The sequence below is a fragment of the Amphiura filiformis genome, chromosome 8 (genome assembly GCF_039555335.1).
Source record: "Amphiura filiformis chromosome 8, Afil_fr2py, whole genome shotgun sequence".
Lineage (NCBI taxonomy): Eukaryota > Metazoa > Echinodermata > Ophiuroidea > Amphilepidida > Amphiuridae > Amphiura > Amphiura filiformis.
Window position 1 is genome coordinate 5,683,177 of NC_092635.1, and position 25,902 is coordinate 5,709,078.

A 25,902-nucleotide genomic window follows, 5' to 3' on the forward strand; every position below is an offset into this window, starting at 1 on the left:
GTGATGCTTCATCATGTACACCACAATATGATTCTGAAAGCCAATGTAGCCACTCAGCACCGCTCTCTGCTCATTGGACAAATATCGTATCCTGCTCTCATACATCAGAGCGGCACTGCTCCCGAGTTGACTTGAATTCAACTCCTGGCGATTTGCCGCTTTGGGCAAAGCGGTGGAGTGATCAATAGAGCTGCTTGTTGCTGGTCACCGCTAACATTTCTGGTGTGACTGCGCAGTGATGCAAAATCGTCGTCAGAGTGGCAGGAAAGTATGAAACCAGCATAAGAATCCATTATAGCCACATCCACAGTCCGGCAAATGAAAATCAAATGTGTGTGTCCATGGTTGGGTAGTCAAATCAGGGGGGATGACGTCCATGGTTGCTAAAGCTTACACATAGAGATGTGTAAGGTATATAAATATCTACCAGAAAGTAATTACACCCTTTATTATTAGATAATACCTAAAAATCTATACATAAAAATTTCAAATTGAAATAGCAAAAGGAAACCCAGTTTTGTTTTGCAAATTTTGATGCCTCATTTGTCTTAATGAATTTGTTGCCATTGTGACCCTTTGAATGAAAAAGACCCCCATTCAAAAGTTGCACCTAAAACCAATTGAAAATGTTGCTTTTGTTGCTTGAGTGCCTGGTCGTCAATGGTCACCACAGGTCATCTTTGACCAGTCATGTAGAGAATATAATGTTCCACTGACTTAAGTAGCTTTTTACTGCAACTTTTGAAAGCACATCTTTTTCATTCAAGGAGTCACCATGGCTACAAACTCTTGAGCTATCCAGATAAATGACTATTTCAGTTTTTTAATTTGATGCATAGATTGTGAGTTTTATATCGTAATAAATGGGGTTAACTACTTTTTGGTAGGCGTTTATATAAAGTGTGTGCATATTCATGCTAAGTAAAATGATCAATTACCTCAACTTCGTTCTCATCAAAAATCTTCAACATATCTAATGGTACTAGCTCTGTCAGACCCTGGTGAGAAAACAAAACATATATTAAGGGTACTTGCCCATGAGTTTCATTCAGGGGCGTGTTTGAAAAACGGCACAGCGCATTAGTAAAAAGAATAAAAATACTAAAATTTTCACGGGTTCGAACCACTGACAATTGCACTATGAATGCTAAAGATGCCTATACTGTGCCACAGTAACTGTAGTTAACATTCGGCGATTTTCAAAGATATAGATATCAACACGTTTCTAGTGTATTGAAAATCAGAGTTTGGTAGGAATACGGTCATAGAAAGACATATGACTCTACTTGTCTGTTTGTTTTTCATTTCATACAAATTAATTTTGATGAATTAAACTGGTACAACTCTTAGCACTTGTGATAAACAACGATTAATTTAGTAATAATAAAATGAAAACGCTGGGTCATTCACGACGTCATTTGTAATTTATGTCAAAACCTGGGGAGGACCACACACATCCGTGCTGAATGTGTACGTCATAATCGATACTCAATGATCCAGACAATAGCGTTTGAATATACCGCCCTGCTTGACACATCTTGTCACTTGCGGGAAGATATACTATAGGCCTACCCTAATAGCTTACAATAGATACCCCACCGTAAATAGCTCTGTTCATTATCTCGCTGTGCTAGTTTATACGCGTAGTGTACGCACTTTTGAACCATATTTTGTTCAAAAATGATAGGAAGGACTGTTTTCAGCTAAAATGTTGGTTATCAGCAGATGCTTAATGATACCGGGAAGTGTTGCAGAAAGGTAAGCGTACTCTTTATTTATTCAAAATATCACATATCAATGAATTTAAATTTGAAATCCAAAAAGGAAATGTCAGGTCAAAATTCTCACCTTAGAATTATTGTGAAATAAAATCAAACCAAATTTAGGCTCCATAAACAACGTCCAATTATTCCCATTGGTGTTTGCTACACGTGCATATAATAAATTATGATTTGGGGCCAATTTGAGAAGAGTTAATGCCTCGAGTTTCAAAATACACCGAGTGATGTTTTTTGATCAAAAACATCGACAATTCAAGACTCTGTAAAAACAAATCAAGAATTTTCTGGGATAATTGCAACTAAGTACAATGAAAGTTATGATCTAAGCTACCAGATACATCATTAATTTCCTGCCTATGATATTTAGTTGTGGGAAAAGATTACTTTAATGTTTTGGCGGGATTATTTCCCGCCAAAAATTTCAACCAAAAAGAGCATGTAGCCTTAACCTTACTACATGTATACAATGAACAAAGAGGTACCGTAAATGTTCGCCTAATGGGGCACCTGGGTTCATTTGTCTTGGGGTAAATGTCATGTACAAATAGAGAGTTCCCTCCTCTAAAAATCCCAACAAGAATTTAGGGTATGTGCCCTTATTTGCTGGTGGGATTTTTATGGGGGGGGGGGGCACTTTTAGTTTGTGTCTAAAATTTCAATTATGCTGGATTTAGTAAAGAGAAAATAGACAGGTAGATTATTTTTACTATAACTGACTATCAGGTCAATGAATATTTACACCAGCACGTCAAGCCCTATGTAGTACAAAGACACATCAAAATCCAAAAGAAAAGATGACAACTATTTGGATCTCCATGATCAACAAAGACCTAAAGAATCTGGATCTGTGACTGACACTTGGAGTGGCAAGACTTCATGAATTAACCAGTGACAGCCTAACTGAGAAAACTGAGAAGTGGCTGATGATTGGTACCGTACTGACGCGAGTATAGTCTATTAATGATTTCAAAATGCATTGAATTTGAATGCATTTTGAAATCATCAATAGAGTATGACATGAATACAAAGTATCAATTTTCATATTAAAAATACAAAACATCTTAAATTTTTTTTTTTAGGTCAACCATGAATGATCCTAGCATTTAGGTCTAGGTCCTGGGACACTCCAAAGCCGAAAAAAAAATAACTTAAAAAAAAAAAAAAAAATTTTTTTTTTTTTTTTAATTCGAAAATTTGGGGTGGGACTTTACTCGAAGGTGGGACTATACTCGCGTCAGTACGGTACTAGGAAAAATGCTGAATAGATGCATGCTTGACCTTGCTGCCTCAAAATGGTATCCACTTACTTGAAGACAATCTTTTGTCATTTGCTAAAATCCGATTATTATGCGGGCATTAACATTGTCTATGCCTAGCTCTCAACCAATCACATGCGCCGTTAGATAATGCATATATATGGACCTGTTGTTAATTATGAAATGGACTTACCTCCATGAAAGCCTCCATTTGTCTCTTTATTCTATTCACAAACCGCCATTGTATTACAATGCTGAAAAAATTAAAACAAATAAATGACAATTGTTTCTTAATATACGACTAATATTTTCAGACAAGTGCAAATAGAGAATTGTAGAGGATAAGAAGCGTTTTCATCAAAGGCGATATACGCAAAGCAGGTCATAATTTATATCCAATACTTTAAAATGTTTCAACATTTTCCCTTTGATTTAACCCTGCATTGCTTATTTGAGCCACCCACCTCATGTAGCATTTAAACAGGAAAATATTATCTCATTTTTTCTTTTTGTCATTTTAAAACCATTTTTGTAATTATGAAAGTATCACAAATATTTTAACAACATTTGTCTAACACTGTAAATATCTGAACTGGCTGCTGTTTAAGGTGGATATCATGAAGTGGCCCTTTACAAATGCAAAATATGTAATATGTATCATGACAAATCGTGACAAAGGACTCGAAATAGACCCAATTTGGGACAACCTACTGATGCCCGGGGCACCGCTACATCGTAACATCCTATGACGTCATTCTGTCAATCATATGATGTCATCAGTGAAGGTTATCCCAATCGTAGACAATATACCATCACAGCATCACCATCTGCTGAAGACGCTAGTCGAACTAGTGAAAACGTTCTAGGTGAGCGAAAAATAGTGTAGTGTTGAAGTTAAACTCTTTAATCAATATGTATGATACTTACTGAATATATTCTGCCTTATTTGCATTAGTTACAGGAATATTGCTACCACCAGGTTTGAGTTCTGTTGTCTTTGTCTGTGGGGTGAACAGTTTATAAAATTCCCTTGGTTAACATAAATACCAGTGTGCAAATTAAGTGGTCATCCGGGCATCCTGAAGCCCAGATTTGCTGGCGGATGAGCAGCAATTTAACTGCAGGTTCATTCATGGTTGATTTTTTTTAAATGTGTTTTTAATATGCAAAGTTCTAATAATATTTAACTTTAAAAAATTAAAATTTTAAATATATATAAGGATGACCAAAAATTTTGGCGGTGACCAGATTTATTTGCATACTGATAAATACACAGTAAATGTTACACAATTATGAACAGAAGAATATTTTTTTGTCATGATTCCATTTCATTCCTTGAAGTGGCACATTAGTTTTGCTATAGGGATTCAAAGTCAAAACTTGATAGTCCTTGAAAACTTGAGGCTTTGTGGTATACCATATTTTGGACAGACTTATCCAAGTGCTTTGTCACTTATAATGCATTTTAAGTTGCTATGAAATTTCTGTTAAAAACTGTTTAATATGTACAACAACATCCAAAATTTAGGTTTAAAAAGACAAAACAACCAATGTTTCGGGAGCAAAAAACATCCCTTTTACAAGGTAAACACAAGTAGCACTAGTAACTAGCACTGCAAAAGATTAAATGAGAAAGACCATTTTCTGTCATAATTGAATACCCCAAACCCATAGTATTAAGTAACAGCTATTGTAAAATGGCATTACATCAATTTTTGCAACATGGACTAAGTAATAAATTGATAATAATAAATATTATAATAATTAATAACCAGCTTTGGAAAACATTTTTACAAAGGGATGTTCCAGGGTCATTGTTAAGTACACTGAGATTGGTTGATGATAACAAGGATAGTCAGGACTTGAATGAAACAGTGTTTCTTGCAGAGCCATACACTTACCTGACCAAAGCTTTCTTCATCTACAGCAAATGTGAGGTCTAGGTCAGCTGGGTCATTCTCCTTGATCCAGTTTAATGAATTAAAGTATTCAGAATCCTGGAGAAAAAGAGAAAACAAATTCATTAGGGATGTACACGATTCCTATCAACATTTACAATTTTTCTGTCTTTCACAACTGTGCAAAAGCCACATGAAAGTCTTGAGACATTTTCAACATTTGTTTTCAAATAATAAAAGGTTGGTGCTTGAACAAATTCCTGGATCCTCGACAAGATAGTCTAACCATCAGAAGTGGCATAATGGAGAGAAAGCTGAAGTACTTTGGCCATATTGTCAGGAAACATGTAGGTGTAGAAAAGCAGATTTTGCAAGGGGCTATGTAAGGCAGACGAGGATGAGGACGTCCACCAACATCTTGGACTAATGATGTGAAGCTGGTTTCTAACCAAGGAATGCAAGGTGCAACGCACTTGGCATCATATCGAGTGAGATGGTGTACTCTTGTGAAGACCACAGCAGCGCTACACAGCGCCACCTGACACAGAGAGAGGTGCTTGAACTCAATGTATTGGTTACAATTGTTGAAAACCCAACTAAGGAAAGAGTGCACACAAGCATCAATTATGAAGTACTGTTTAGCCTACTTACCACAGATTCCATGTCAGCTAGTGTGATGGGCTTGTTGATCATCATCTTGTAGAAAGGACGAATGAAAAAGGCTGCAACAAAGACATTTTCATTAGATTACTCATTGTTGATAGATAACAGTATGTATTTTGTCATTTGCTTTGTAAAATATATATAACATTGAAGTTAATAAAGGTGCGGGTTGTTGGTAGAAGGATAAGTTCTGATGTGGGGTTCCCATCCTTTTTTAGAATTCAGCCGTATTTCTGGAAAGTTGTCATATGATATTGCTGCATTACTTGACAGCTCTTCAATCTCATCATGTGTAAGCTGACTCAGAGTTAGCCTCATATCAAAGACAAGGATTATACTACTTATGAATAAAACAGTCTAATCCCTCAATGAAGTATTGACAATAGGCTAATTTCATGTATGCGTACACTAAGGATATACATGGATTGATTACTCAGCTAACTCTATGTAACTTTAAGTGGAAATTCTCTGCAATTAGAGAATTAGCAATCAGACACCATACTCTTGAAAATGTTACTTTCATAAGACAATGATATGAATGTACTAACCATCTAGTAATTTGCCATGAAAGACGGCCATTCCTGCAACACGCCCTATGAACTTGAAATATGAAAGGTGATCTTCATTGCATATACCTGAGTCAGGATTGATCTGTAATGTGTAGTTGTCTCTGTAAGAAATATATGGACAGAAAAATAACATGTTAACAATATTGTATCAAACATAGAGAGGTCAAAATATTGCCATACAGGAGCCTTAGGTAAACATTTCATTTCTATATCGCACAAACTAATAAGGCACCAACATTAATCAAAGCCAATGAACAGAGGATAGTGACAGATTGTTCAAAGTGCTTTATAAAGAGATTGATAGTAAATTAGGAAAATTCCACAAATTTCATGACTGGCATGGATTCGCCAAGTTTTCATGCTGCAAATATTTCATTTTCCTATAAGCACTCAAAGAAATTGTGATCGCAATATGCTATTTATTGTCGTACAAAACAAAAGACACTTACGTAGCGGAATACTCAAAGAGTCCATAATATGGATTGAACATCTCTCGTGAAAGTAAAAAGAACCATTCCCTGAAATGATAACAAAGTGTATATAATTATAATATCACAGTCAACACATGTAATAAGCAGCAGAAGAAAACAAACCTCAAAGAGGTTTATATTAGCCATGTCCCTGGTTAACTTTGATTGTAATGTAAGTCAATGCGTGTTTGCGTTATTTTATAAAGTAATCTAATACTGGAACTAAAATTTGCAACTCACTTTGAGTCCGATACCATCACACTTTCGGATTGTGTGAGAGGAATTTGATGTGGAGATAGCGCACACTAAATACTCCATACAAACATGTTTTGAACATTAAGATGCCCATTCTTGTTGAGTCCAATACTGCATGTTCTAGTGTTACATACAGGGTATCTGGAGGCCAGACTCTCTACCATTAACCTCTTTGACAAATTACATAACTGTCATTACAATAACGTAAACATTGCTTTGTTTACGGCCATCACCTTAGTGTAGTCTCAAGAAGCAGTATACTTCCTTTGTTTGGGTGACAGTAATAGGTCATTTCTTATATTCCAGAAAGGAAGCTTGTTCTTGTTCATACAACTCTGAATGAATAAACTATGAATATTATATAGAACTGTTGGCTAGTGTGCAAATATCTACTGTCTACGGGTGTGACAGTTGAAACACAATTGAATTTACTTTTGATATAAAGATCAATATCAATCATCAATACATACTCACCTAGCTACACCTCCATAGTCAAGACCTGTTTCCCCTGTGAATTCTATCCATAACCTAGCTTTCAACAAATCAGCATTTTTCACACTACTTAAGGCACGGTACGAGTCTTCCAATAAGCTATTGCGACTGACTTTGAGTTCAAACCTATTTGGAATATTGGACTGAAAAGTAACAAGACATTCAATTAGTATATATGATTAATCAAAATTGATAATGACACATTTTTTTTACTTGAACGACTGTTAAATTCACATTTAAGCTTATCATATTCTATGATACATGTAGTACATTTGCCAATCAGCAAATGTTTAAAGAAGTAGAATGATGATGATTAGGCAAAAAAAAAAAAAAGATTGTTTGCTTGTCCTCCACCGACCAAACCTAATCTGGAAAAATTGGGTTTTTTGTTTTGTTTTATTGTACAAATAAATAGCGACCCTAATTTTGGAAATTCCAGAAGTTTTTTTTCTTTCAACATTTTCAACATCCTGAAACGTTTTTTTCAGTTTCTACACAGTTTCTATTTGGGCTATTCATTAAGCTAATTAAAGGCATACAGTCATGTTTTGGCTATGACCTTTAAAGAATAATATTAAAAAAAAAAAAAAAATCCTGACCGACCAACCCATTCTGAAAACAATCTTTTTTTGCCTTACGATGATGATGATGATAGCAAAAGGAAAAGGAAAGAAATATGAAAGGAACAAATACTTACTGGTTTCTTAAGCCTCCATTTAAAGTAGTCATATTTTCTCTTGTAATCCCTAGAATATGGTACAGCCTGAAACAGATAAAAAATGTGAGACACCATTAACTAATTATTGAATATATTGCCTATGTTAAACATTCTTGCACATTTTCCTTGCTCACTTAAGTGTTCTCATTTGTAAATTCATGTACTGTAAGATTATTTCTTCCCTAGGTGTACATGAATGTATTTATTCCTAAATTAAATATTATAAAGAGAGGGGGCAGCCTATCTGCTGTGTCCAAGTAGTTTGCCTGAGCTTCACTTTTTTATTTAAATTAAATATTCACATACCAAAATCAAATGTTTGAGTATTCTGTTTAAAAGAACTGAGTTAAAATTAGCCTCAGTATAGAAAATTACAAGTGTAGTACATTACACACATTTCCAGATGTTTACAAGAATTTCACTGAGAGCCGTTAGGAAGACGCACATAACACATAAGCAGAGTTATCAATCACACTCCTGATGAGATTAGCTGAGACTTTTAGAAGAATTATAATTGATCTCAGGAAGAGTTTGAGCCAAGCCTGTAAGAATAACTATACATTTCTCTCTTAATATTTGAGCCCTGGTCAAATGTGAAGTCTGCATGGCATTTTTGTCCTCTATATAAACTGTTTCACAGTTTTACTTTACTTGCAGACCAGTCATAAATCTTTGAGTACATTCATCAGGCCTGTAGATTATCCATAACATAAGTCAAAACAATGCTGATGAAGTCAATCAACGGTTGATGAAACGACCAGAAAAACAAAAGTTTTGACTGGTCTTGATCAGATGAAATTCTTTATGTCACAGTCATAAATCTGTTGTCCTAAACAATTATAATTAGTTGAAGTACTTACTGGTCCTGCAAATGCTTGATCTTGTAACCTAGGATCTTCCCATTGAGTACTGTGGGTATCTGTAGATAAACAAAGGTAAGCTGGTTAACAAATATGCTTGTGTTCAATTCACTCAACATTCTTGAGTGCATATCTTCAAGAAAAGTGTTTAACCTGTCCATAACTTAAAATCATGGCATTTTTTTTCTTTCTTTTTTTTAAAAGTATGATCGCATCACTTACTTGCTCATTTTTGAACCAAATTTCAGGGGTGCGCTTAACAATTACGATGCTTCAACAAGTCGTAAACCCATCCAAGTATCAAACATCTACCATAGGATTTATGTTACAATGGATTTAGACTTATGATGGGTTAAAGGACTTAGGCACGTCTAATTTGATCCTATAACGGTATTAGGTCAGGTACTGATGGATCTTTCTATCATAACTTGAACATTTGCATAGTGTGTTCATTTTTTATTCAAATGAACATCACAAGGGTACGATAGAAAGAGTCATTGGTACCTATTAGAGCACTGATAATGCTGTAGGACCAAATTCGATGTGGTACCTTAAAAAATGTGTTGTAAATGTTAGAGAAATGCTTCCCAGAAATAGAAAGCACACCAAGGTGGCAGCTTTCTATTTAAGTAAATTTATAATATATGTGTAATATAAAACTGATATATTTCATTGAAGACAGCCTTTATATACTTACTGTGATCTATAAAGAATACTCTACCATCTTGATGCACTCTTTGTTCCCATCCAGCCTGAAAAATAACAAGACCATAATGGATGAATCCGACATATTTTATAATGAACATTTCTTTGCAAGCCAGAAAAAAAGAGAAAATAAAGAGGCTACAAGCTACAACTTGACTATTCCTTTCCTTCTTAAGGCAAAAAAAAAATTGTTGTGTTGCCCTCAACCGACCGACTCTAAATCCTTTTTTTTTAATGATGATTTTTACAGATTTGTTCAAAACAATCAATGTTTTGCACTTAAAATTAATATTTTATTGAAAGACTAGTCTTTAATTGATGTCTAACAGGTATCCAGAAGTCAAAATTGACAAATGTCCCTAATTGAAGAAGCATTATTTAATATTTAAGGGATTTTTAAAAACTGAAGGTTTAAAAAAAAAAAAAAATCCGACCGTCCTACCCAAATTTCCCATTTTCCCACTTAAGGGCAACACAACAATTTTTTTTTTTGCCTAACTGAAGTCATTCATTTATATTAAAGTAACAAATACCACACAAATAAAAAATAAAAAGTACCATGCAAAGTAACAAAAAGAGCCTTGCAAAAAGAGCCTTGATCAGGCAGCATACATGAATATGAATTGAACCAGTCTTGATTTGATTTGATTTGTTCAGGTTTTGACAACCCTGGATAACCCAAGAAAGCCTCTATTGAAGCTTATTTCCATTGGGGTCCATTTGAACACCGGGACGGGTTAGGAACAGTCAGGGGTTAACACCCTACTCTTTTGAAACTGGCTGCGAGATACATGTACAGGTATGGCTCTCTGTACAGGACCGACGGCTTAACGTCCCCTCCGAAGGGCGGAGTACTTTCAGGATTCATTTGCCCAATTCTAAATAAACCATGGGGGGGGGGGAGCGGAAGTCTGAATTTAATCTACAGATGTTGCCAATTAATTTCAGACTTTTTTTGTCCAAGTCAATATCCCAGCAAATCGCCACCGCCGGGAATCGAACCCAGGACCTCATGCACTAAAGGCAAGTACCCTAACCATTGCGCCACGCTCTCACTCAACCAGTCACATAACATGTGTTACATAATACCTCCTTTCATATCTATTGCGAGTTCAAAGCTCTCCTTGCATATGGCGGAACCATGCAATGGGCCAATATCTTTTACTTGGTCCCATTCATGAACTTATCCAAAAAATAAACCATGTAGTATACGAGTGGCCAAATATGAAAGTAGGCTGGATGTTGGAACAAAATCAAAATATGCGATCTCCTTGCTCACTGCCTGAACAGAAGTTTCATTGGGCATTTGGGCTATTCCATTTAAAATCCACACTACCTCTGTGGAAGATTTTGAAATATCTTTCACAGAGGGAGTATGAATTTCAAATAGAATTAACAAATTAGTAGCTCCATTTGAATTTCATACACCCTCTGAGAAAGATTCAACCTGAATCTTCCCCTGATGGAGAGTGAGTTTCAAATGGAGCTGCTAATATGTTAATTCCATTTGAAATTCATACTCACAGGGGTAGTGTGGATTTTAAATGGAATAGCCCATTGACACCATTGTTTCTTTATGGAATAGTCTTCATTGAACATCACAGGTGGTGGAATTAATCCTTTCTTTATATGTCAATTACATGAACATCTTCAATCTACCTCTTGGGTTCTTTTGAATTCAAACCTGAGCTGCAGGGAACCATTTGATTGGATTGGCCCTATAGTATTCCAGTATGGCTACTGTCCATCATTACTTCATGTATGTCATGTCAAATAATTCTACTTACTGGTAAGGGTCCAAGGTCATCAAACCTTTGCCTCTGCCTTCTGGGATCTTGCTGCAAGATATCAATATGCAAACACAATGAATTATCTTATCACAACTATTATTGAAACTGCAGGATGGGGTGTACTTGAGTTTCGATGATCCATTTGGGAGTTTTAATTACAAATTCTAACAAAGTTAGGTAACATTTCACTAATGTCAGAATAAATGATCCCCCACTGCATCATGTACAACCATAGTGTAGGACACTGTTTTAATCTGCCTATACCATGTGCCCTTATTGATCTGTCTGTGCTCCAAGAATAGTGCCAAGTACAGAGAACCGGCATATCATTTAACAGGATTAGTACTATGTCCAGGTATGCAATGCTTTTACACATGCCATCTATTTGATAGCATACAAATGTAAATATTTCCACACAGGAAAGTGATTTTACATGAGACATCAAATTCATGTCACACATGACATGTATCGCCAGACATGGACATAAATCAAATCCTACATAATATTGTTTGGAATGACACTTGAGTTTCTTTCCATCTACAAGAGATTGGTCTCAAATAATTGATCATATAAGGAAATCTGTCAACACTTACCCATGCTGTCTTTCTAGTATTATGATCTATGAAGAATATTTTGCTATTAGGTGCTCTTTGCATCTGCCATCCGGGTGGTAAAGGACCTAAAGGATCATCTTGTGCAGGAACAAATGGTTGTTGGGATGCATCCTGTTGGAAAATAATCAATAAATTAAAGACCGCTTGAGAAAAACCTAGTGCTATAGTCCATTTTGCTACTTTGAGAGAGTGTACTTTGTCGGAGTTACTTTGCACATGTACAGATTTACCACCTGTTCTTCAAGTTAATACTACGTGCACTGGAGCACGCACTGACATTAATTTCTTGGGAAGCAAAATGGACTGTATTGATAGAATGGATCTGCTATTGCAGGTGTGAGAACATATTTGTCCTTGTTTGATGGTAATCGCCCATGCTCACACACGCATAGTCAAGTTTTTACTATTCAAGTGTGGACTGACCCTACACTCCCAAACTGCGGTCATTGATTAACTGCTATATTCTATATAAAAACACCATACCTGATTACTTGTGCATCCATATTTACACAGAGGTTTTTGATGTGTCGATTCCTCATTTACAAAAGGTTTGATTTTGATCAAACTGTTTGTTTATTGCTTAAATTATTCATATAGTGGGTTTTACTGTTTATTCTAATTTTTCTTGCACTTGAGCTTATTCTTTTTCATGTTATGATCTTGTCTCTTAATATGCTTGTTCTTTTACAAGAAGTTCACACACAGGTTGAGTCCAATCCAGACATGCCAACTTTGAAATCCAGTTTTCCGTACTCAGACGACCAAAACACCGTATTTTGCATCCCAAAACTGTATTTTGTCAAATTGTACCTTTTCTACAAATCACGTGTTGTGCATCTTGCACAGAGAATGTCTTTCCTATTCCTCACAATAAAACTCCATTTCACAGCATATTCATCCTTAAAACATTGTTTTCTTCCAGGTTTCTTCCCATCTTTGGATGCCATTATTTATGTTTTTGGTGTCGCACACGAACAAAAAGTCAAACACAAACACACACCATGAGTGCTTCATTGCATTGAACCAGCATAGTGCTCCCCTCTACGATGCCAATGTACTTTTTATGACAAGCGTGCCGATTGGTCGACAAGGCCAAATTGATGCAATGTTTACAAATATCAACCAATCAAATGACAGCTACGTTACCATGCAATTCAACAGGTCAAACGATGTCAATTCAGATCAGTAGTCTATTACTGCAGCCGATTATCTTTTTGAGGCATGACTTATTATTATTTTGGTCAAGATTATCGAATACCGTATTTTTCGGGAGTTGACCGTACCACCGTATTTGTCATGTTTTACCGTACAAAATACGGTGAAACCGTACTAGTTGGCATGTCTGCCAATCCCTCATTTCTGTACAGAATGGCATACTTACTTGTCCAGGTTGTGGAGGCTGTTGTGTACTTGACTGCAAATAGAAGGACAAAAATATTAAAATATTTGTGTTTTTCACTGTTCTGCCAGCACAATCCTTCACAATCAATAATTCTATACTAAAACCTAATACTAATGAAAACTAAAGCTGAGATACTGGTATGGTTTTTTGAATGCCTGGAAAAATAAAGAAAGAAAGAGATGCCACCGGCATCCATGACCTGCCCAAATTGTTGGAACATTTGTATTAGACTAGACATCTCCCCTACCAATGTTGAATCATCAAATTTTGTGCAAGTTCATTGATTGGTGCATAAAAAAGAGATTAAGAGTTGACACAAACTTCCAAATTGCAAAAGCTACAAGGCTGGAATTTGACTGGTTCTAATTAGTGAAATTTTAAATTGTGTAAACTTAACAAATATTAACAAAATTGGGTTAGAAAAAAGAAACAAATCTGAAACATACCGTTGTGTAAGTTACAATTTTTATCAGCAGAATGGGTCCAATCCGGGAATCAGGTGATAACCTTTGACCTGATATCGCTTATTTGTAGCCCAACTACATGTATGTGAGATATTATTCACAGCCAATTGTTATTGTATATATGCCTAATTTTGGGCTTAAATGACTAGAAATAACTTCATAGCAATAAATTATGCAACTTACATGAGATGGCGAATCTGAAGCTCCCCTTCCTTCTAATGAATCATCTACACTAATATGTCTTCTTGCTAAAAAATTGGGTCCGTGCTTGCGAGATTTGTGTTGACGATGACGGTTGAGGAAGTGATGTGGCGGCTCTGAAAGGTAAATGAATGAATGGAAAAATTATTATGGTTATCATGCTCATGAATATATAATAGGATTGTAGAATTTTTTCTTGAAATATACAAAGAAATAGTACTCCTTCCTCACAGACAGATTGGCACAAGTTTGCAGCAACAAGTATTCATGTTGACCAACCAGCACTCCACTCATGATCACCCAAAGGGGATGACCTTTTCTATACTATATACTACCAGTTATGCCGCCCAAGAGGGGACGACCTATCTTGCGACTTCATTGGAGAAACATGGTGGAAGATGATGGTACTTTTACACACCAAAAAGCAACTTGTCAAGGCATTAATGACATGGGACCTTCAGCAAAGAAAGTTTCCTATTACTAAAACCTTACTTTTGAGATGGTTTGTATGTTTGAAGGTGAAAAACTAACCATAGAACATGTTTTTTTCACTACGTTCTGAAATCCAATCTTAACAACAAATCATAAACAACCGCCTTTGAGGGTGACATTATACGCAAGTAAAGCTTGATATCTATGCAAACTCAAAATGTTCATGCCCAGGCTAACATCAGGGTCAAAAAGGTTAACGATCCTTCCTTTTGGATTTTGTGAATATGAGATCCTATCAACCAGGAGAGGATCATATACATGACTAAGAAAGTAGGCTGTTACACCCTATGTGATCGGGATTTGTCCAACCGGAAGAAAGAATCATCAATCAATATTCTGAAGATTCTTTAGACCAAGAAAGGGTCATACATCAAAATATTGGTTTTGTTTCAAGAATCTACAATATTTATTATTTGTTTTTGTTTTTATTTTTTTATTTATTGTGAATTACAACATTATTTTCATAGGAAAATTTATCCTTTTGGAACATGGTGCATAATTTGTGCCCACTGAAATAGTTTTTTTAAAGGCTCAGACACTAATTAGGTCAAAATATTGCATATCAAATTGCATTTTGAATGGAACTCAATTTAGAAAACTACAGCACTATACTATTGTCAGCTTGTAATAGACAAGAATTATTCGGTATTGTTACTGTGCGAGTCAATAAAGTTCCAACTAACGTACGCGCAAATTTACAAAAGCCCATGTCAGTCAAGCAACACGCAAAGCATAGGCATTGCCCCCTGCTGCGAGTACGCCATTCTATTATCAATACACGATGTTATCCCGCCTATTACGAGCTGATCAGAGTATACATGCTCACATGAATGGAGGTGGAGATGGTGATGGTGGACTTCTAATCACTCCATCCAGTGTAAACTTACCCTGTAGGCCTTGTCCATTGTGTTCTACGTGTTGTGTGGTCTACAAAGTACACTCTACCATTAGCATCTGTCCTCTCTTCCCAGCCTACTGGTAATGGTGGTGGTTGATCATGACCACCATTTGCATCCCGCTCCGCATTCTCAGCTGCATCAACCATTTCCCAGTCAGCCTAAAATCAAAATTACCATCACAACCTGTTATTATAGTCTGTTTTTCTACAGTATGGGCCAATCCACACAGGCTAAATCAAACGATTGGTATACCTACCAGTTTGGGTTTATATATATAAAAAAAGCCAGCTTCTTTCAAATGCAACATTGGATTCTCTTGAAATGACCAGAAATTATAGTTTTATAACCTATAGTTTTATAACATTAATCTATTATAAACTTGGTGGAATTTATGTTGCTTTTTGATGTGGTAGTCTTGCCTGGAAACTGATGAGTATAACTCATTATAATGCAGCCTGCAAGAGCATGTGTACAATAACAGATTCTGTTAAACCAAATGCAGTTTGGCACTCGGTCTCAGGCAGGGGTCAAGGGTGGATTTTAGAGGGGGGCACCCCCTCTATTTTTTGCAGAGCGGCGCCTGACTATGTAATTTTGCAGAGCGCCGCCTGACTTTGTGTGGGTGCCGAGCCGCCACGGCAGCGGCGGTTGCTCGGCGCTCCCTCTATTGAAAATTCCTGGATCCGCCCCTGGGGGTTGCCAACTATTTTGGAAAACAAACTCAGTTGCTACATCAGATTGCTTACACTCTTAAATCAAAATTGAACCACATGTCCCACTTTACACCTGGGTGGTCTTGTGACCTAATGACCTCATTTGGGATGAGAACTTTTTTTTCTTCAGAACAGCCCACACTTAGGGCAACCTTTTAAGACAACAAAATATTATGGTGAAAATCAGAGTTATTTCATAGTTGTGTCAATTAATTAATAATCAAGTTAAACAAAAAGACTTGAGTCAATGGAAAATTTTGAGCGATGACTCTGTACACATTTAATATTGTAGTGATCTGTTATGGTACTGTTTTTTAAGCAATTTGAATTCAAGCTAGATTTTTTCAAAAAGGAATTCAAACACATGCTCATAACTTTTTATAACTGACTGCTGCTCAGGGTTGCACATGGCAATTCATGCATTATCTTTTGAGAATTTTCTACAAACAATATTGTTGCACATTAATACAAAGCAATATTTTAATTTGTTCTGTTTTACACATAGGAATAGGCATGTTTGTGCTTGTTCAGAATCCTTATCAAATACCAAAAGGTGCTTCACTACATACTTTATTATATTGTGCATACACAGAAAACTTTGAGTTCATGCAAAACACACTAAAATAAACAGCTTATTTTAAATTACTTCATGATAAATTATGAAATGGGGGAAAATCTGAGAAAAACAAATCACAAAAACCAACCCCATTTGATTTACATGTCCTGCAGCATGCAAATAGTTATTTAAAACATTAGAAACAACTTACAGGCATGAGAATGGCCGGGCCCAAAACAGGCTGAAAAAAATGCGTAAATTCAGGCAAAAGCCTGAAAATTCTCATGCCTGATCCTATTATTTAAATGTGACTGATCATATTACACATCACCAGCTATAAAATATGTGCAACTGCTCTTGAAATTGAACAAAAAATATGCATGGAAATTCATAAAATTCTTGCTGGTACAAACATGTATGACTTGTTTATTTACTCCTCAAAAGTGCCACTGATATCAACTGCATATCAAGATAGCCAGGCAGGCAACATAATAACATGATATAACAAGTGTAATGCTTTCAATAACACACCCAATTATCTGGTTCTCCCTCCATGTTCCAAATTGTTGTAGCGTCCGATAATAGAAAAGTTTTTAAAAATTACACATTATATATGCAGTGAAGTGTTGAGGGTTGGGCTGGCATTATAGACTTACAGAGATAATCACGCCATCATATTGTTCGCGGACAAAACACAGCAATCAAAATAACAAATACGTTGAAATGTCCAGCTGGCCTAGGAAGTTAAGGTAGTTAAGGCTCGCTGTACAGTTGTTATTGTCAAACCTTACTAATACTAATGAGTTATGTATAAATTGATGTGATCACATGCAAATTTTGAGAGGAATACAGCAAACAAAGATAAATAGTATTTCTCATGGTCTAACCTGCAGTCTCTGAAAAGCGTGTTGATGGTTATCAACGTGTCCCTAAGTTGCAAATAAGAACACACACAATTGACAAGGTGGGTGATCAGATTTGTATATAATTTGTTGTTTTCTTTTTTACATTGAGCCCTACCATTAGAACAATGTTTCCAAATATTGAATTATATTGCTCCAGCAGTTTTGATATGAAAAACAAAAACATGCATAACAATGCCCCATATAGAAGAGTTTGGTCCAGCCTTTTAGCTGTGATGTCAATAAGCAAGTAGTCTAATAGAGGAGAATATAGACAAATACAGTCTAGTGCTGACTAACAAAATATGTTAGTTACATTACAACAGGATAAAAATTTCAGGCAATTTTTGTGACAATCAGAATAGTTTATTTCTGACCCAAGAGGAGTACCAAACTGAACTTTTGACCCGCTTGCTTGTGACTCTGAAAAGTCATTAAAAAAATACTTTACACTCTGAGAGTACCCTGCAGGGTGGATATGTGCATGGTATAAATCTGTATTGTATTGTATCCTTACAAAGTCCAACGAACAAATACTTTTGTATGAGATTTTATTTATATATATTTTCAAAATTTTATAAGTTCTGCATTTTAATTTGCAACCTTTGACATTGGAATACTTGAAGTGCCTGAGAATGGCAATTTTATATCTCATCTTGAATTGCCCAAAGTGCAATCATCAGAGGGAAAAAAAGGGAATACAATCAGATTATCTAACCTTTCTCTGTATCTTATTGACAATAAGTCTTTTCATTTGTAAATGTGAAACCTACCTCTTCCTCTCGCCTGGGTTCAGTGTCTGGAATTCGTTCATCTTGAAGATAAGCAAGGGTCATCCGTAAGAAGCCTCGCACTCGGGACCTTGTACTGTAACATGATGTGCAAATCAGATGATATAATTAAAAAAATAAGACTTGTTTATAAATGTTTACTAAGTTCATATCTAAAATTGAACTCAAATCCAATGTTGAATTTTTGTGAGATGAACAGATGCATGAATTGCACACAGCTGCCGCTGCCTATAGAATGGTACGCAATCTATAGTCTTGTCTCATCTTAAGTTGAGAGTAACGTCATGTTGGATTTTGCAGTAGCAGATTCAAATGAGTGTGTTAACGTGGCTGGGTCGTCAGTATACGGACGACTCACCCTTCTACTCATGTGTATACACCCCGCCGGATTAGGTTATTGCGTACGATTCAAATCTGCCACTCGGAAGTCCAACATGGCGTTACTGAATACTCTCAACTTGACTCAGATATAAATTAAAATGCATCAAAATCTGTACCTTCTCCATAAGCACCTGTATAAATTGTCAGTTAATGGGCTCAATCGCAAATAACATGTGGGCTTTTATTTAGTGCTACTTCATTAAGATCACAGCAGAGTAGCACTGCTGTTTTGGCGAGTATCACAATCAGTTCACTTAACATCTACAACAAGTCTTGGCACAGCTGGTCTACAAATCAGACGCATATTTGTGACTCCATTCATACAAAAAGGTTGAGGGTTCGAACCCTGGCGGTGCCTAGTATGCTCTCGTGAAAATTTGAGTTAACTTGAAATTCCCCTGGACAAGGAACTCACTGCTAACCCGTACGAAACTCGGGGAGCTGATCCTGGTTGCGAAGGTTATTTGTGGAATGTCTAGGGTGTGCGCTTTTGTAGCAGCAAAGTCCCTGAATTGTTGTTAAATGTTTATGGAATGATGTGGGGCCGTAGTGGTCAGCGACAACCTGTAAAGTGTGCTGAGGCTTGTGGATCAACGTCTAGGCGTTGTGCCTGTGCGTATCGCACTATAAAACACTGCGCTTTAAAAAATATATATTCTCAAAATATAAACAGGGTCAATCCATATGGATTAGGATTAACATACAATGCAGACAGTTTACAGTTCAGATATAATATATGTACTCATGAAGCACTGAGTTTAACTCCTGGTTTGACTACTTTTATCTACTTCCTTTTTGAAGCAATTGAACCCCAAATTGGAGAATTATGATCTAATTAACTTTGATCATTAACAATAACGTATGAACAACGATACTGATTGAAGGGGCAATTTAACTAGATTCCTCACAGAAAAGATGTGAAACTTCCAATCACCATTTTGATTTGGTGACTGATAAAGTGCAGTATTTTTGGTTTTGTTTTAGGCAACAAAAGGTAGATACGTAAATCACGACAATCCTAAATTTTCACAAATTCTCATAAAATATGCCTGCGAGAATCCAAATAGATTTGCGTGCACTGTCAGATTTCTAGGCTTGCACAGATCATATCTATACATAGATTGTGAATATCCAAATAGCACTAGGGCTTATTGGGGAGTGTCAGTGATTGATACCCTAACCCTACCCTTTTTGAAACTGTCTGTAAGCTACATGTACATGGTATGGCTCTCTCAGTACATGGGACTGACGGCTTAACTTCCGCTACGAAGAACAGTGTTCTGTTCTTCATCTACCCAAGTCTATGGTGGAAGTCTGAATTTAGTGTACAGATGTTGCTAATTAATCAATACCCCGGAAAGTTACCACAACCAGGAATTGAACCCAGGACCTCACACACCAAAGGTAAGTACCCTAACCTTATACTAGGTTTTCTAACCATAATGCCATAAATAAATTTAATCCCACTTTTTAATGGCTCCTTCCCAAATTCACTATTTCTAACCTAAACAGCAAACTAAGCTTTGTTCAATACAAAATAAAATATATTTGCTCTTGAATGAGTTCAAATATGACATGTATATTACCTTCTTGGCCGTAGGATGTAATCTTTATGGTGGTCCCAGGTGTTTTCTCTCTCCACCTAAAAATCAAAGGTAAAATAATCCATAAATATTATATTCAGGCATTTCACTGTTTTTGCTACTTGCTATCAATGCAGCTGGAATTAAATATTATGTACCGTTAATTACTTTGATTTTTTTCTGTGATAGTCATATTATATTTACTATTATTTGTGATGCATTATCTTACACCCTGTCATGCCTGCTAGGCTAATAGGCTCTCTTCACTTAAAATTTACCATCCTGCATATATTCGTATTATTTGTGCCTTATATCGTCTTAAGGCCTGCTGTGTAAATGCATTTAGTGCTCTTTTTCTTTAATCTCCATTTTCACTCTTTTCACTACAGTCCTCGTTTGAAACTACTGGCCTAATGAGCCATTAAATATCCATTACTATTATATGGTTTCTAATAACATATATTGTGTTGCTAAGATAATGGAATCGCAGGATGAGTGAGTGCAGTATAGTTGTATCAAACATTGCGTGGTTATTTTGCAGAATGTTTTTGTCTTTAACAGAAGCCTTAAATTTAATAGTCTGATAATAACAGGGATAATAACCAAAATGCTTGGGCACAAGGGAGAAATGTTTTGTTTTGTTTTTTGTTGTTTTGTTTTAATTTGCAACAAGTAAATGTCCATGAACTTTTTTGATTATAAAAAAAACAAATATCTTAAACCAAAAATTGAATTACGAACTTGGACCTAGTTGTGCAAGTCGCATCAACCATTGTGATGTCACTTGTTGATTTTACTTTCTTGCAGGAAAATTGCATCAGATATTGGGGCTGAAGACGTCCAAGTTCTGGATGAAAGCTTCCATTCGGTAATCAATTCATAGTTTGTGAGAAAGAAGAAAAGTTGAAGACAGATATACAACATCTTAATTCTAATTAAAAACTAACTAGTTGCTTTCAAGACCTGTTAGATGGTTTTAAATGTACACATGACATTTACTATATTTTCATAATCAATACAAAACTCAAACTCTGCAAAATTGGCGCATCTGACTATATTGCACTCACTCATTGATTTTTAATATCAGATAAAATACCCCAATTACCAAGTCAACATATTACGATATGAAAAGAAGCCAACAAACATCAACAAATGAATCCATCATGTTGTTGTTTTTCTATTCAAATATTGTCAGGTGAGCGCAAGAAAGTCACAATGCCACCTTTGGTGAAATGTGTGTTTTTGTGTGATTATGAAAACATAGGTTAATGCACATATTTTGAAATGCATGATACAGATCTGTGCAGTTGATTAATTTTCAATTAAATAACTATGATGTCATATCTTCATTTTTTTAATTTCAAATTTCTCGGTAACTTGATGGTTGCACGTGTCTATTTTTTGGAATTAATTTATTCTGAAATTAATTCCAGTTATATTGACTCACTGAAAAATTATTAGCATTGCTAAAAACAAAACAAGGTTGGTTATCAGGCCTCAAAATAAAGTGAGCCCTTGGGCCAAATGCCCTTAAGTGAGGGCCCCTGGAATTCTTGGCAGGCCTTCACAATTTTGTACACAACATTGCTATCAACTTCATAGGAAACACCTTGAGGATCAGCAATGTCAATTAGGTCTGTTGGTTATCTAAATAATCTCTAAACATACATTGTACAATTCATCAAAAGTTGGAATTGGTGCAAGAAGGTTATATCTATAATAGCTGCCCTATAGACATTTGACAATTCTGCATTATATATACTCTAAATCAGGCTTCCTCAAATAGATTTGTTGAAGTGACACACAAGAAATAAAAGCAAAACTGCAAAGTGCCACTCAATGGCTGCAAAGCGGCCATCACGGTGCTTTAGGGGAGAGGAGGGTGTCCCCCCTCTGAAGCTATCGATTTTTTGAAATTTGAGGTGCAAATGACGCCATTTGGTGCAGCATTTTGTACTATTTTAGCCTGTCTTTACAGGGATAACATGGGAATCGTATTGTTTAATGTTGAAATTTAGAATATTGGAGATATTCCTGATGGATGAAATTTGATTCAAGGGTTTGATTTGATTTGTTTAATTAATTAAAATTTTTTTTAAAATCTAAACGGCGCCGCGCGCCACTCAGGAAGCCACGGCGTGCCACAAGTGGTGCGCGCGCCGCTATTTGCGGACCCCTGCTCTAAATGTATGACACCTGGCAGCTATTGTAGATAGGCCTTAGTGTAGCACAAGTTGCCATTGAATTGACCATCTGTAATAGCTGCCCTATTGACATTTGACAATATCTGCACTCTATATTATCAAAATTCTTAAACACTTGAGAATGTTCCTGCAATCTTATTGGTTCTTACCCAGCTTTACCCGTGTGATATGACACGATATCACACAGGACAGCGCGTGTGCGTCAACGCGATACGCGTACTCGCTATTTGGACCAATCGGAGGCGCACAGCAACAACGGGACTGATCGATTTTAAGCCCTAGGTAATTCCTTGCAAAATGTAGGATTTAATTTGATTAAAATTTGTATGATATTTTTATTTGAATTGAAGTGTTTTAAGAATGAGAATAAAGGTATTGTTTTTAGCCGCTGTCGTGCATCTATCGTCTCATATAACACGGGCAACATCATTATTTTTGGCGTAAAATTAAGCCTCGTTGTTTTACTTAAAATAATGATGTCGCCCGTGTTATATGAGACGATAGATGCACTCAGGGCTAAAAACAATACCTTTATTCTCTAACTATAACACCTGGCAGCTATTGTAGATGGGCCTTCTTGTACCTTTGATTTGGATACATCATGCCATAAAATGTCTGTACTCAATTATGCCTAGCTATGACTAGACTGCTTTGAATTCCCTTTTTGATAAACAATTCATATCATTCCATTCATAAACCACAACACATCCCCAGTGACCACTCTGCCCAGAGATCATGGATAGCTAGCTGTTGGATCAGAACAGGATTGGTGACTTTTCCATGGTCAGAGGGATTAGAGAAATGATAAATTAAAATGGTCTACTAAAGTAGACTAAGCTTTGGCAAACATCTGCTTATGATTGCCAGTTTTAAAGTAAGATGCACACTACAATAAATATTGTACAAAAATAAAAAGCTTCACTATAAAAAAATGTAAGTGTAAATATTATACAAATATTGACTGCTATGAGGGGCATGGTTAAAATTATAGGCCCAAGGTGATCTCAAAACCATGACTATGCCCCGAGGCGTAAATACGTGTGGATATTAGTCCTTGTTTGTAGTTATTGTTGTGGTGGTTACAGCTATTTTCATAAAAACCAAAAACCTATTGCACAAAATAATATTACACAATAATTTGACTGCTGACTAACATGTTTTCAAAGAGGTTTGAATTGTGGTAATATTTGTTTTTGTTGGTTTCATCTACTTTCATAAAGCCTTTTCTAAGTCAAATGCCAAGGTTTTATGGGAAGGTAAAAAATATTTTGCTATAATTTCATGTGTTCCAATATCTGTGATGGATGTTCTTTCATGTGGAAAATTACAGTACAGTCAAGGTTACTAAGAATCATATTTACATTTTTAAGTTAAAGTACATTTCATATTGTCAAAATGCATCTAATCCCTACATACTCATCCCATTATTGTACACGATAGTAAAATATTCAAAATATTTTGAAATCTGACCGCTTAAATGCATTTTACACAGACCAACTTCCTGAAATCTGTGAACAAATCCTGAAACAGTCATCTCTGTCACACATAATTCATAATCATGCTGCATATCTGGTTCTGGTTTTGTTTACAACTCAACATCCCTAGTGGGGAAAGTGTATCCGTCAGACAATTAGCAGATTTTAAGCAGTGCCATAAAATAAAGCTTTGTAATATTGATAATTTTATGGTTTATGATTTCATTTATCCAAAAAAATGTTAAAAGCTACACCTGTTTGTTTGGTGTTTTTTTTCTTTTTTTTTTTTTTTTTTTGGTACTGATCTGTAACTAGGTCAGTTTATTGAAAGTGGGATTTATTAATAACTTGGAATAGACAAAAAAATAAGCTTTTTAATGATAATTTGCTGTTGAAAACCAAGGTCTTAGTTTTGAAGGTGAATTGGCATTTGTTTTTCAGATGTTTTTCTTTATATTTTTCAAGCTTCATTTGATTTCAATGATTATTTCTCAGAATAAAGATATATTTTGATAGAATGGGTCACATATGTGAAATTAGTACCAAGAATTTGCTTTAAAAGTGGTATTGAGTGAATTGACACATTTTCTGCTGGTGTTCTAAAGCAAGTATAAAATACATAAAAACCTGATAGAAAAATACAATGTACCCACTTGTTAATGTTGTTCATTTGTTTGCTTGTGTTTTTGTTTTAATTTTAATATTTACAACTTACTGGAATGTTTCCGAGAGGAATCTCAACCAAACCCAAGAAGTCATCTCTTGTCTGAAAAATAAACAAACATTTATAATGATTACAAAGCAATATAGTTATAGTCAGCAAAGTTTAAAAATAATGTTTTGTCAAATCATTGTGGTCATCCATATATAGTTTGATCACCTCGTAATCGACAGGAATTATTAGGCTTTTACCACTACGCCGAAAAGTAGACCCACACTAAGAGTGACATAGTTGACCTGTCTGTCCAGTCTATATTTTGTAAAGAAAGTAGACAATAGTATAGGACTTAAATCAATCATTTGTGATGTTTCTTGCGAGATGTCACAAGACAATTCTCGAAATAAAATATATTGATATTAATCCGCGATGTTATAAGGCCCGCCGATTACGAGCTGATCAAACAATAGGCCTAATTATTACCCCATTAGACATCAGAGTATGGACTCAGAATTATATCTCCCATATTGAATTGTCACACATATCCATGAGATAAATCAGCACACATCAGCTCAATACACTACACACATAATGTACACAAACATGTTATTATGTCAGCCATAAGTGACAAACAAACATGTTGGAGTTTAAAGTTTCCAAGGTAAACACAATAACTTTGCTTTAAGTTAGTGGGCAAATGAATCTGATTATACTATGTGACAGGATAGTGCAAAAGGAGTCACCTGTCAAGTAATAACAGTTTTCAATTTGTTACTCTTGTCATACTTACAAAGTGTACACTGAACATCTAACCAAACAGAACTTTCTTGATACATCATCATCTAATATGCATCATCTCAAATCAGTTTTAGCAATAATCAACTCATTTTCCTGATTGCGTCACATATATTTCAAAAATAAACATTATCATCTCTGATCTTGAATGAGTCAGTAATTACAAATAGCACCTACAGGGTACTACTACTACTAAAGCACACCGCTATTCCATAAAAAAATCGCTTTCCTCTTTTTATGTAACTATTTCTTTGTTGATAAACAAGATGTTCGTATTCTACCCACCATTCCAAAATTAGCATTTATATCGCATTG

General features: G+C 35.6%; 1 protein-coding gene across 1 annotated transcript in view; it reads right to left on the reverse strand.

Annotated features, from left to right (window-relative positions):
* LOC140158435 (E3 ubiquitin-protein ligase NEDD4-like) overlaps positions 1 to 25,902 on the reverse strand; it is a 66,116-nt gene that overhangs the window by 14,309 nt on the left and 25,905 nt on the right. The window contains exons 6-25 of the mRNA XM_072181525.1: positions 24,850 to 24,900; positions 20,459 to 20,514; positions 18,474 to 18,567; positions 15,518 to 15,687; positions 14,474 to 14,511; positions 14,121 to 14,254; positions 13,453 to 13,485; positions 12,051 to 12,182; positions 11,455 to 11,505; positions 9,660 to 9,714; positions 8,963 to 9,021; positions 8,082 to 8,147; positions 7,367 to 7,527; positions 6,617 to 6,685; positions 6,147 to 6,268; positions 5,587 to 5,657; positions 4,939 to 5,034; positions 3,965 to 4,038; positions 3,231 to 3,291; positions 939 to 998 (exon numbers count right to left, since the gene is read on the reverse strand). Coding sequence (XP_072037626.1) covers positions 939 to 998; positions 3,231 to 3,291; positions 3,965 to 4,038; positions 4,939 to 5,034; positions 5,587 to 5,657; positions 6,147 to 6,268; positions 6,617 to 6,685; positions 7,367 to 7,527; positions 8,082 to 8,147; positions 8,963 to 9,021; positions 9,660 to 9,714; positions 11,455 to 11,505; positions 12,051 to 12,182; positions 13,453 to 13,485; positions 14,121 to 14,254; positions 14,474 to 14,511; positions 15,518 to 15,687; positions 18,474 to 18,567; positions 20,459 to 20,514; positions 24,850 to 24,900 — 1,653 coding nt within the window. The remainder of the gene's footprint in view (positions 1 to 938; positions 999 to 3,230; positions 3,292 to 3,964; positions 4,039 to 4,938; positions 5,035 to 5,586; positions 5,658 to 6,146; positions 6,269 to 6,616; positions 6,686 to 7,366; positions 7,528 to 8,081; positions 8,148 to 8,962; positions 9,022 to 9,659; positions 9,715 to 11,454; positions 11,506 to 12,050; positions 12,183 to 13,452; positions 13,486 to 14,120; positions 14,255 to 14,473; positions 14,512 to 15,517; positions 15,688 to 18,473; positions 18,568 to 20,458; positions 20,515 to 24,849; positions 24,901 to 25,902) is intronic.